The sequence below is a fragment of the Lonchura striata genome, chromosome 4, assembly GCF_046129695.1.
Source record: "Lonchura striata isolate bLonStr1 chromosome 4, bLonStr1.mat, whole genome shotgun sequence".
Lineage (NCBI taxonomy): Eukaryota > Metazoa > Chordata > Aves > Passeriformes > Estrildidae > Lonchura > Lonchura striata.
Window position 1 is genome coordinate 27,133,797 of NC_134606.1, and position 13,009 is coordinate 27,146,805.

General features: G+C 40.0%; 1 protein-coding gene across 1 annotated transcript in view; it reads left to right on the forward strand.

Moving 5' to 3' along the window:
* Positions 1–13,009, forward strand: part of KIT (KIT proto-oncogene, receptor tyrosine kinase) — a 55,363-nt gene that overhangs the window by 20,659 nt on the left and 21,695 nt on the right. Inside the window, exons 3-7 of the mRNA XM_021530034.1 lie at positions 1,360–1,638; positions 4,199–4,335; positions 7,012–7,171; positions 9,998–10,187; positions 10,868–10,983. Of these exons, the coding sequence (XP_021385709.1) occupies positions 1,360–1,638; positions 4,199–4,335; positions 7,012–7,171; positions 9,998–10,187; positions 10,868–10,983 (882 nt within the window). The remainder of the gene's footprint in view (positions 1–1,359; positions 1,639–4,198; positions 4,336–7,011; positions 7,172–9,997; positions 10,188–10,867; positions 10,984–13,009) is intronic.

A 13,009-nucleotide genomic window follows, 5' to 3' on the forward strand; every position in this document is an offset into this window, starting at 1 on the left:
GTTGTGTCTGTTAGCAGGGACATTTAGATGAACACTTTTAATCCATCCTCTTCCCGCTCAGAAGTGACAGCTAGTCATAGCATTTCTTTTAAGATCTCTGTGTGTAAAATGTCACATTTTGGTTCTGATCAGAAATTATTTCATTTTTTTTTCATTTATTAGTAGTCTGCATCCTCTGATTCTAGACTGATGCCTCAAAACCTGTAGTTTGTGGGGGCTTCTGGGGTGGTAATATCAAATTCAGCTAAAGCTACATCCTCATGCTAGGCTAGAAACCAGCCAGTAACTTCTCTATTCAGTGATGAGTAACCCCTGATGTAGTGAATTGCTTACATAAACATTCCAGGCTTCATTTTCAGCCTGGCACTTCTTGTCTTAAACCAAATGCACATTGTCCATCATCTTAAACAAATTTTCTGTGTCTTCCTTGGTAAGTCATGGCTTGTTGATCTCTAATCATTCAAGTTGTAAGCATGTTTGCAAAAAAGAAAGAAAACTTTTCTCTCTGTTTTTGTTTTTCTAATTCAATTCTACTCTGTAGAGAGGGCAGATAGAATCTCAAATAAACTTTTACAGAGTGTTTGTCATTACACATTCCTTTATGTTTGTGTTTGCCAGCTTCTTAGCATTTCAAGGTCATGACATATCATGGGATTCAACTTTGGTTGTAGAAGTGTTTAAAGTACTATATGTTTGTGTGCTGTGGTTGACTGAGATGAAATGCTATAGGAAAATTACCTTGTGAAAGATTACATGATTATTTTTCAATCAGATGTGCTGTTTGTATGTCCAGTTTTTCTTCTAAGCAGGCTAAAAATAATCTCTGCGTTCAGGGAGCAAAGAGAAAGAGAGAAGTTGTTTGCTGCTTCCTCTGGTAGCAATGTGTGTTCATTTAGATTATGTATTTTACAGAAGTGAAAACCATAATTTAGGTGCTTTTCAACTTCCATTTGCTCATAAATTTCTTTCAAATCCTCCCGTGGGCATGAAACCTTACTGCCCTGCTACTAGCTAAAAGCAAATTACTTCTAGTGGTGTGTGAAAATCTGTTTACTGTTGTGGGGATATTTTGGACCTAAAGAAGGCAAAAAATGCCCTCCATCTCCAAATAAAAAAGTAGTAAGATTATTTTTAGTGCACATGATTCTTTAGTGTATCTGGTATTGAATGCTACTGCATGTCTCCTGTCATGCTGCTCTTTTAGGAGAAAATTTTATGTCCCTTGGTAAACATGAATTAGGCAATACTGTTTTACTGGCTGAAAGTAAAACTTCCTTTGAGAAGTGCCCAATCGTAGAGTTAGGGTAATCAGAAGTTCCCATGCCAGCTTGTCTGACAGATCTTTGTGTTTCTTCACAGATCCAAATGTTCTCTTCCTTGTTGATTCTCTGATATATGGAAAAGAAGACAGTGACATCCTGCTAGTGTGTCCACTAACAGATCCAAATGTTACAAATTTCACACTGAAAAAATGTGATGGCAGACGTCTCCCCAGAAATATGACGTTCATTCCCAATCCCCAGAAAGGCATTATTATAAAGAACGTACAGAGGTCATTCAAGGGCTGCTACCAGTGCTTGGCAAAGCATAATGGAGTTGAGAAGATATCAGAGAAGATTTTCTTGAATGTGAGACCAGGTAACAAAGGATTTTTGCCTTCTTTTAGAGAACCTGGTTCCCAGGAGGTGTAGAGAAGGGCTATGAAACCCCACTGCTGTCCAAAGCAAAGTGGTGAGCTCAGAAAACTTACTTTGGGCAAGTTGTGTCTGGGCACAGATTGATCCCCTTACCCTTAGCTTGTGGCTGTGCCCAGAAGGTTTGGCTATGATGAGCTTTATTTTATATTCCTGGTGATTTCCAGGCGTTTTTTTTCATCATTATAAGAAACATTGATTATGCTGTTTAATTCTGAGGGCAAACCAGCACCCTAAGGTCTGTACAAGTTTGCAGAGGCAAAATTATTTCGGTGCCTGACTCCTGTGTCTGTTGCCCACAAGTGACAGTAGCAGGAACTGATGGATGACATTGAAGAAGAGGGATTTGGTGGACATGCAGAGCTTATGGAAGGAGAAGGTCTCTTTGTCTTCATGATGCTGAGTGAAGATGGTCACAACAGCAGCTGTATGCATAGACGATGATGAGGAGTGCATTGTGGCTGAGCTGCTACATGCAGCACTATGCTTGGCAAACCTGTTGATGCTACCCCACACTTGACCTTGCCACACCTATGCCCTAGGTTGGGTGCTTATGTGGGTTTGGGTAGGAGAGAAGCCAGATATCTCTGGACTTCACAGGCCAGTTTTGTCTGGGCAGTTTGGAACCTACACTTACCCCATGTGTCATAACTGGGCTGGGTCCCAGGAGAGAAGTGGAGGGAACAGTTCAGCCAGCCAGTCTGGTTTGGCATTTCCTCAGGGGCGAGTAAATGAGTTTGTTCTCCGTGTAGCTCTGGACACTTGGAATGAAGCCACCTCTGCTGCAGCTGAGGCTGCTGCCGAAAGAGGGGGAGCAGAGCTCGGGCCAGCAGGCTGGTGTGCTCATCCCGCTGCCTGCACCGTGCCAGGGCCTGGGAGTGAGGCCAGCCCGCAGCAGCACGTCCCTTGTGCTGGTGAAGGAGGGCTGCCCTGTGGCGTGCTGCGGGCACACACATGCTGGTGTCTGCTCCATGGCAGGGCCTGTGTGACCTGCCTGTTCTATTTGGAGGTGGAACAAGAGGTTGAGGAGTGAGGACCATCACAAGTGTGGAGTTTGCTGTCTGTAATAACTTTTTCTTTTTTTTTTCTGATGATTTGGAAATTCAGCATTGTTATCCTCAGTATTGTAATTACTGTGCTGTAGTATTTGGTCTTTACTGAGTTTATCAAGGAAAACTACTTTCACCTTGGCTCAACATTTAAATGCGTTGGAGATGCTTTGGTTGGTAATGTTTTTGTATTTATAACCATGGCACTCAGACCTTCAGATGTGAGCTTCTGATACAGAAAACTTGAAGAGGCATCTGGGAAACAGGGAGTTCTGCAGGAGTACTCAGATGCACAATAGATATGATAGCACAGGGAGTGTTTATGGACAGCCCTTCTCCAAACAATGAGGGGCTTTATGGACTTGGGGCTTTTTTTTGGATGTCCAGAGACATTTCTGGCAGATGAGAACACAGAATGCCTTCTGCACTGACATCCTCCTGTCACTTGGGTACTGCTGAGTGCTGAGGGGGATTTTGTGTGAGCCTTTATATCTGAAGAGAGCAAACATGTTTCTTTGTTCTCTTCTGTTGCTTCTTACAGCAACATGAGGAAAACATTATTGTTAAAGTACAAATGGCTGAGAGGCATGGGCTTCTCCTAAGTTTTGTACAATTTACCTAAGATAACTACAAAAGTTTTGTCAGAGGCAGAAAGAGAGTCTGGAAGACCTTGTCTGATACATGCTACATTCACAGTTTGTCTTCCTATGTAAAATCCCTAGAGTGAAGTTAACTGGAGTGTAATAAAAGAGGAAAAATTGAAGAAAGGATGAAGAAAATAGAAAAACAAACCATGAAGGGAACAGAGGAAGAACTGAAGAGCTTTACACAGGCAGGAGACACATAGTCCTCAGATTCACCTGGCTGTTGACAGAAGACATCCTGAAGCAGAACAGGGTACAGCTGCCCCATGTCTGCATGTCACCACCTGCTTCTTGGGTGACAAACTGTGAGCCACCACTGTTATCAGAGGTTGTGGTGCTTTCAGACACAGGTGTGCAGAAGTCCTTCTTAGGTTGTCCATCAGGAGCTTTTCAGGGACCTGTCTGACAGTACTTTCTGTTGGCTGCAATGTTTTGTAATTAAAATCCAGAGTTAGTGCTGGCCTGCTGTTCTTCAGTGACTGATCCTCAATGTATTTTCAGTTCCAGAGTGCTGCTTTTTAATCACTGTCACAAAATTAATTGTCTCATTGATGGTTCAACATCATTCAGGTTTCTTCATGGAAGTTGCTATGCTCTAACAAGTATTATCTAACTTCTAAGTGTAATTTGAAGCAAGGATGAAGTAAAAATGTGCTTGTTGTAAAGGAACAACCGTGTAATATGTTAAAAAATTTTAATACATCTCAGAGCCTTTATTTTATTGGAAAGTTAATTAATGACTGTTGATTTGTATCCCCCCCGGAAGAGCTGAGACTAATGAAAAGTAATAAACTTCCAAATTGTTTTCCAGTTCACAAAACTCTTCCTGTCATCACCTTATCAAAAAGCTATGAGCTTCTCAAAGAAGGGGAAGAATTTGAAGTTACATGCATAATCACAGATGTGGATAGCAGTGTACAAGCTAGTTGGATTTCTCACAAAAGTGGGGTAAGTTCCTTTAATTCATGTATCATGTGTGACTCAGCACAGTACACAGACTCTCTGTAGACATTCACATGCTTGGCTTGGCTACCTGATGCTGTGTTGATTTGGATTTGTTGCATTTACAAAGATTCAGTATCCCACAGACTGGTGAGAGGGTAACAGCTGTCCTGTGCCCTTGAGGATGGCTGGGAGGACAAACATCTGCATGGATTTCTCTTCCCAAAAATAAATTAAAGTTAGGCTCTTCAATGTGAAGTTTAGGTGACCTCTGTTGGGCTTCCTAAATACGGAAGCGTGGAGTGCCTACACATCACATTGCAATCAATGGGAGCTGCAAATATCAACACATGGACTGCAAATTACATATTCTAGTTGTTATCATTAACAGTAAAATACCTGCTAATTAGCAAGGGGTTGTGCGTGACAGGAATAGTAGTAGGCATTCATAGGAATGATTAATTCATTTAAATTACATGGTGTGCCTCACTAACTGAAAAAGCTCTGAAAAATGAACCAGTGAACTGGCTTCTGTCTGCCAGAGATAGATGAAGTTACTGACTGGCATCACCAAATCAAATTATTGAGAGGCTCAGTGCTCCAGGAGTTTGATACTGGCAGTGCAACTATTCTGCAGAAAAGGGGCAGAGAGTTCCCCTTCCCTGGTAAGCCAGTGTGCTGCCAGCTGTGCCTTTGAAATGAGCAGCAGGCATTGGGTTGTTCTTGAGAACGCTTCTTGATCTTCTGGGTATATCTTGAAATTTAAATTAATTAAAAGCCCTTGTGAAGACTTTTTAGTAACTCCTACCATATATTTTCCCATGCTAATTGACTGATCTTTTACTGCTAATGTTAGTGACCAGAATACATAATTCTCAGCCCATGTATATGGAAGACTCCTGTGATATTTGGATAAATCACATCTCCTCAGGCACATAACAAACGGGAGTCCTGTTCCCTGGGGCTGGGCATGCTGTGCTTAGCTAATCCACCAGCTCTGGCAAAACTGTTCTTGCTAAGTGCTCACTGCTCCAGAAATCTCACCCCACAGCTCTGAATGTTGAGAAGGTCCAAATGACATTAAGGTGGCTTGGGACATGCAGATCTTCTTTTGTTTGTGTGCAGGACCTTCATCTGAGAATTTAATTTCTTCTCTCATTCCCTTCCCTTTCCTGTGTTACAGATTGATGAAATTGAGGCCTTCCATTCATTTTTTGTGCTTTATAACTTTTCATTTAACATGTAAAAGCCACAAGGAAAGTAGTTTCCCAATAAGTTTGACTTTTCTGAACTTTCTATTAAATAGTATGAGCTGATGTCTTTTAAATACTATCAAATTAAATTTTGTATTGAAAAAGAATGAATAAATTTAATCTTCAGGTAGATTCAGAATTGCATTTTGTCCTGAATAGATGAGAGAAAAAAAGCCAAAATGCTTTTTCCATGTATGACTGAAGTTTTCACCACTTTGGAAAATTAGGAGACTGGCTATTATAAGCACATCTATAATGAATATACTTCTCTTGTGGTTATTATAAGTCAGGAGGAATCAAAATTGAATTGAGAAGCTTTAATTTTACTAGAAGCTCTTAGAACATCAAAGAATCACAACAATTCAATTAGAAAATCATAACAAGTCCAGGTCTGCAATTGGTTTAATCAGTGTAAATTTTATCAGTCTTTCCAACAATACTGAATGTTCCCACAGAGACTAAAGTCAGCATCTCAAAGCATTTACTTTTTTCTGTGCATATGCATAGAATCATGACATATTTAAGAGAATGAAGTTTACATTTTCCTTCAGGATTAATAAATTTGTATTGCTGTGGACTAAGAATCAGAGTGGGTACCAGAGGGAAGATGCTGTGTATAGCCTGCTGCCAGTAGGGCTCTCTGCAGCATGCCTGCAATCAGGAGATGCTGTGGCCTTGGAACATAGAGCAACACAGCTAAAATGAAACCCCAGGACCTTAAATTCTCTCTTGTCATTCACCAGGAAGCATTGCAGCCATTAGAGAGTTCCTGAACTTCAGGCACCATTTGAGGGGTGTACCACACTTCTGAGATGCAATGACTTCATACTAGAGCTTCAGCTCCTGAGCGTTAGGAAAGTCAGGACCCAGTGATCATTTTGTATCAAGCTCTACAGTTAGAAGTGCTGTTTGTGCACATAAAACTTTCAGCTGTTTACTCATCCTCTCACCAATACTCATCTTAATATTGGAAATCCAGCCAGAATGACCTGGGTCTGACCTTGGGCACGACAGCATTGTCATCAGGTAATGGAAACATTGGAAGAAGCTAGAGGTCTAGTTCTTTTTGTCTTGGGTTGCTCTCCTCCATTTGGCTTTCTTGGGGCAGGTGAGCATAGCCCCAAATTCACTCCACCCCATGTCCCTCCACCTTCTTGCCTTAGAAGGGAGCTTGAGGAGAAAAGGAAAAAAAAAAAAAGAAGGGAAGGAGACAGGACTTAAGAGAGGACATTATCTCCCAAAGGCAGCTGATCACACACTTGTTTTGCATGGAGAGATTCTAGTGACAGGTTTGTTATGCTGGCTTACTATTCCGGTTTAAAGTTATGAATATTAATATAGCAAAGTTATAATTACTTCTATTTTTAATTTATCTAGGAAAGATGATGCACACACAGTGTTTTAGATGTTAATTGTTTTTTACCGACAGATTGTTACAAGCAAAAGCAGAAATTTGGGTGATTATGGATACGAAAGGAAATTAACATTGAACATCCGTTCAGTGGGAGTTAATGATTCTGGAGAATTCACATGCCAAGCAGAAAACCCTTTTGGAAAAACCAATGCCACAGTAACCTTGAAAGCTCTAGGTAAATACTTCTTATAGAAATCTTAACATTTCTAAGAGCAGGAGATGAAAAGTGGGAACACTGGGGAGTCTTCCCTTCCTTCTCTCTCCTTTTCCCAAACCTCAGTGAGTTAAGTTGGTTTTCTGTAAAGGTTATTGCTGACTGGTGCAATATGGGATGGCTCAGGAAGTTGTGGTGTGTATGACTGCTTTAATTTCTATAACCCTTCACTTGTTATTGGAAAGTGATACTAGAACAACCATCTTGGCAGTGTTTGTGACCCTCTGACTTGTCTCATCCTTCCTGGTTTAATCTAAAATTTAAACCAGTTTTAACAAAGCAACTAATTTACCTGCTCCTGATACTGTCCCTATGCCCAAGTAATTTGGCAGCAAAAGTGCAAAGCACATCTTCAGTACCTGCCTTCCAAGATGGGGAATCTCACTGACATGTCAATGTTTTTTATGTAGAATCTGTATTTATACCTCTATATAAAATAATGCTGTGAGCAACATTGTGGTGCACAAAGACAGCAAGAATTTTTTCCGGAGGTCATCCTCTTGTTAAACCCACTATCCATCACTGCTACATGTTTTGGATTGTGTCCCTAAACAGTGAGCAAACTCCTTTCCTCCTCTTGTTCAATAACAGATGTGCTTAGAGTCTGCTATATATTAACTTGGGTGACACACAGTGCCTTTTGAATTTTCAAGCTGCTGAAACCTGCTCATTTGATAAATTGAGTACAATTAAGGACATATTGATATAGATAATAAGATCATTCTGGTCTGTGTAGTTGCTACAACTGTTTCAGTTCCATTCAAGGGTGTAGTAACTAAGGGAAGTGTTGCCCTGGATTCTTTTTTTTCCTTTTCAAATCCGTTTTTCTGTTGCACAGACATGCACTCCAGCCACACTGCTTGTTTTGCTTTCCCTAGTAACGTAAAGAAAACAGAAGTGTTTGACCTGTGTGGGTCAGATCTTCAGCAAACAGGCAGAAGTTTGCATGCCCTTAACCTTGCTGTGCCAATTGAGGGGGTAGGGCTCACAATGAAAGGGATGTTTTCCTCCTTTTTTCACAGGAGAGACTGCATTCATATGTAAAAGAGTGAAACAGTGTGAAGTATGAAAGAAAATCTTCTCCCCAAGGGGATCAGTATGAAAGCTTTTATTATAAGAGGAGGGAAGTTCTTCACTACAGAAATTCTTAGTACTACTACATATGCAAATGTAGCTTTAAAAAGGATTGACTTTGGAAAGTCTGGGGTTTAAAATAAAGCATGGCATTATAAAAAGTAGGAAATAAAATTTTTGTTCAGTAATATACAAAGTTTGTATTTAATAAAAATGTCAGAGAAAAGGTGGAATCTTTCCTTTCTGAGATAGTTTTCTCTCTCCACCCTCTCAAATTTAACTTAAATAATCTCCAACTTCTGGATACCTTTCACCATTTATTGTCAAACTGACTATATTTACCTGAAGTGTGCCAGCTCCCAAGGTCCTGGGAAGTGGTGTATGGTGTGTACATAGAGAGAAATCTGGGATCGCAATAGATGCTAAATCACTGTGGCTTTGACATTAGCCAAAAGTTTTACAAGAAATAATGTGTATTTTTTGTAAAATTCCTAATTGCTTTTTCTAACAGGTAATTTTTTAAGTCTAGAAGGTGCTAGAACTTCATTACAGGCACTGATATCATTATAATAAAATTTTATTTGAAGGGAGTTGGGTCTGATTTAGAAAAAAGCTGGCATAGGTAATCCTGTGTTAATACAGAGAACTGAAAAAATCACTGCAAAGGAACTGCAAACCTTCAGTTGCCAGATTTGAAATATTTTCTTCTTTTCTGATGGTGGAGACCATTTTAGAGCATACCTGCCTGCTGTGAATTTACTTCATCCTTTCTTCTTCAAACATCTGTCAAGCACTCTGGCAGATCCATATGCTTTCACCAAGCCCTACTGGCTCTGGTTTTCCCAAGCTCGGGTGCCCAGCTGGCCACAGCAGTTTGATTACTAGAAAGTGGGAAGAAGCAGGGATCTGAGATTGACTTTAGGTCTAAATTCAAGCTCTCAGTAAATGTGTTTCCTTGTAATTGCAATCTGCCTGTCAAACTGATGATTCCCATATGAATTTCTGTAATAGGACTGAAAAACTTGTCTTTTCAAAGTGAATCCTCAATGTGATGAGTTTATTAATGAAATTAAAACCACTACAGCAAGGATGTTGTTAGACTTGATATTTTGGAACGGAACTGTGTAGTGATAAATGATATCTGCCAAATGGAAGATTAAGACCCAGCAGCAGATGTACAGAAATGCCTTAGTTTAAGATGATTGGTATCCAGGCCTGTGGACTTAGCACATTTTTCTCTAATTACTGAAGCTTTTAATAGCTTCATTTATAATGTTCTTAATTATACTTGACAAAGAAACCTTTAATACTCTAGTATACTGTAATAAGTTATTTTAGTTTGCTTGTTTCATAACATTTCTCTCACACCAGAATGTTAGCAAGTCAAATTTTTTGAAAAATAGAAATACCTGAGTAGAATCAAACACATGCTTGCATCTTTAAAAATGCATTAGAAGGCATTTGTCACCAGAAGATGGAATTATTTGTGCTAAGGTACTCAAGGCTGCTTTAAGTTCTGTGCCTCATGCTATCCGTAGCTAGTAGTGTTGGTTTTGGCAGGTGAGGGTTTAAGTACTACTTTGCAGATAAAGTCTCCTGTTTCACACTTGGATGTTTGATCACTGGTCTTGAGGTCATCTGAGTGTGGTTAGAGTACTCACAAAATTCTAAATGACCCTGAAATTGTTTTTCTTTTCCTCTTACAACTGTCAGCTAAAGGATTTGTCCGTTTGTTTGCAACAATGAATACCACAATAGATATAAATGCAGGACAAAATGGAAACTTAACAGTTGAATATGAGGCATATCCAAAACCAAAGGAAGAAGTCTGGATGTACATGAATGAAACATTACAGAATTCCTCAGACCATGATGTCAAGTTCAAGACCGTGGGCAATAACAGGTAATATGCATGGCTGTAGTGTCGATTTCACTCTGGAACAGCACACTAGAGTCTGCTCTGGAAAGAGGAAAGTGGAGATGGTGAGAAAATTGTGACTATAAAAGATGTAGCACGTGTGGCTTGCCACAGTAACTGGTACAGTCTGCCGACCTACATTTGGAATAGCATCGAGCTAACCGCACCATCTGAGAACCAACATGCTGTTTACTCACAACTCACCTACATTCCTGTCCAATAAGCAAAAAAGAGAATTAAGGTTGGTTATGTGCAGAAACTCCCTTCACTTCCACAGCAGAACCCAGTGCTCTGGAAAAAAGCTGATGCTTTTGTTTCTGCTGGGTGCTGTTCTCTCCTGATCCCCTGCCTTCTAAAACTCCAGCGAAGCACCTAGAACATGTGGCCTAGGTTGTGAATCTGTGTTCCTTCCTCAGTGTGAAGAGGAGCAGGTTTTGATGCATGCATGGTCTGAGCCTGAGGCTCAGCTGCCACCCAGGCACACATCTGGGTGTTAGAAGTGGCAAAACTTCTGGCTGTTGGAAGTGCAATGGCAATCATAGTGTAAGATAAGAGTGTTTGCAAGGATGATGTCTGCAGAAAATTCTCTCCTTATTTTCCATGCAGCAATTGCCTGTTCAGAGCAAGTTGTGTGTCTTAGTAATGCTTAAATTTTTTCTTTGCAGTTACACAAGTGAACTTCACCTTACACGACTAAAAGGAACAGAAGGAGGCATTTACACATTTTTTGTGTCCAACTCTGATGCCAGCTCCTCTGTAACATTTAATGTCTATGTGAAAAGTAAGTAAAGTGAACAGTCTGAAATATTTCATTATCATAGTCATTGTATTTTATACAACATAATGTATGCACAAGATGTCACAGTGTGGTTCAGCATATGAGAGGCTTTCTGAAGTGAAGCACATGCTGGAAAACTAAATGTCAAGATATAAAAGTGCAGAGTACTCACACAAATCCACCTACTATCCAGCATGACCTTATATTCTAGCAAATGTATTCCAGAGATTACCAGAGAGCAGCTAGGTTGTTTATACAGAAAAAAACCTGCAGCACCTGGAAACATGATCTCAAAAATAAGTATGTATCATAAACCTTCTATAATTTGAGGTGGAACACGATACACAGGGATTATAATTTGCATTTTTGGCAACCAAGTTAAGCTTTTAATTGTCCTTAATTTGTTTGAGTTGGATGCAGAGTTTGAAAGCTTGTCAGGAGAATTACTCACATTTAGATGCCTTCTGGCATCTAAATACTTCTGTATAATAGTATAAATCACCATTGTTTTAGAGAAATCTGCATAGCTTTACAAATGTGTTTGTTGTCATCTCTGGGACATGCTTATTAAGACTGAGCACTGGCCTCAGTTCCAAATAGCATTCTTCAAGACAAAAGCTAAACTTCAAAATTAATTCAATGAAACCTTCAGAACGCCCTGCTCTTAGCGGAGCCATCCTCTTAGAGCATTTCATGCGCTCAGCTGACAAATATTGGCTGCTGCTAAAGGCCAAGCTTAAGGAAAATTAAACCAAGAGAGACTTTGAGCCCAGCAAGAGGAACCATATCGAAAGCAAGTGAATGTCCTACAAATGCACTTTTCTGTTGCTGCTATGCTTTAGCAGCAATGTGTCCTTTTTCTGCCATAGTTTTATGCAGAGGATTGTCAAGACTTCCACAAATGCATCAAGTCCTTGCTGTTAATTTCTGAATTCTTCTTGTTTATCATTGAAGATCAACATTTGTAATATCTCTATTAGCAACGACATAGTTTGGATCTAGAAATGTCACTTGGGCTCCTTTCAGAACTTGGTATTTCTTTCTTCATCTATGAATGTTGACCCTTGCATTGTGCCTTCTATGTTTCCTAGATTGGGTTTCTGAGATAAGGGTACTGGTGATCACAGATGTCCTTTATCTCAGTGAGTGAGCGTGGGTCACAGTCATGAGGGATAATTCTAGTGTTTAAAAGATTAATGGAGCGAAATATTGAGCCAGAAGTTGTAATTTCTCTGAAAGAATGTGAGAAATTGCAGGTTGCCTATAGTCTGGGCACAAGAACTAAAAAACCACTATCTCAGACTTGGCATCATCAGGCGTCAGTTCTCAACTCAGATCTTCATGTTGCTGCTTTTGAGGCATGTGCTACTTAGTAAAAGCTGAAAATCCCTGTGGCTCATGGGTAGGAAACCAGACCAGGAAGGGAATAGAGACCAGAATGGACAAGGCAAGAGGGAGCATAGACACTTTTGTTCTTTTGAATGGCTTGTCCATACAACCATCAAGTTTGTTTGCTTCTTTCTTCAACTACTGGTCATGTAAATAGCAAGCTCAGGCTTGGGATGCAATGAGGACACTTAAGCAGTCTCACAGAGCTCATGCTGTCATGCACTATGGCCCTGGGTAGATTGCAGCCATGGCTGAAGCAATTGGATTTGATGCACTTAACTCAAAAAGTTTCTTTTGGCATTTTGACTAAGCTCCTGTAAACATTTGTTTCATTTTGAAAAAGAGAGATTAAAAGATTGGTCTTTCTAGAGGTTGTTTTTAACAACAACAGCCCCTACAAAAGGGGTTCTCACGGGCTTGTAAAATGCTAATCATTTAGCTGTGAAACACACAAACTGCATGACAATATACCATATTATTTGGCATAGCAGAGTGACTGCCAAAGGTGAGTCGTGTGTGGGTGGGTCAGATCCTGATCTAATGATGTGTCCTCATCTAACATTGTTGTCAGGGATTTTTCATAAATTGCTTAGATATAGCTCATGATGTTTACATGTCTGGCTTGGGCATGTAATCAGCA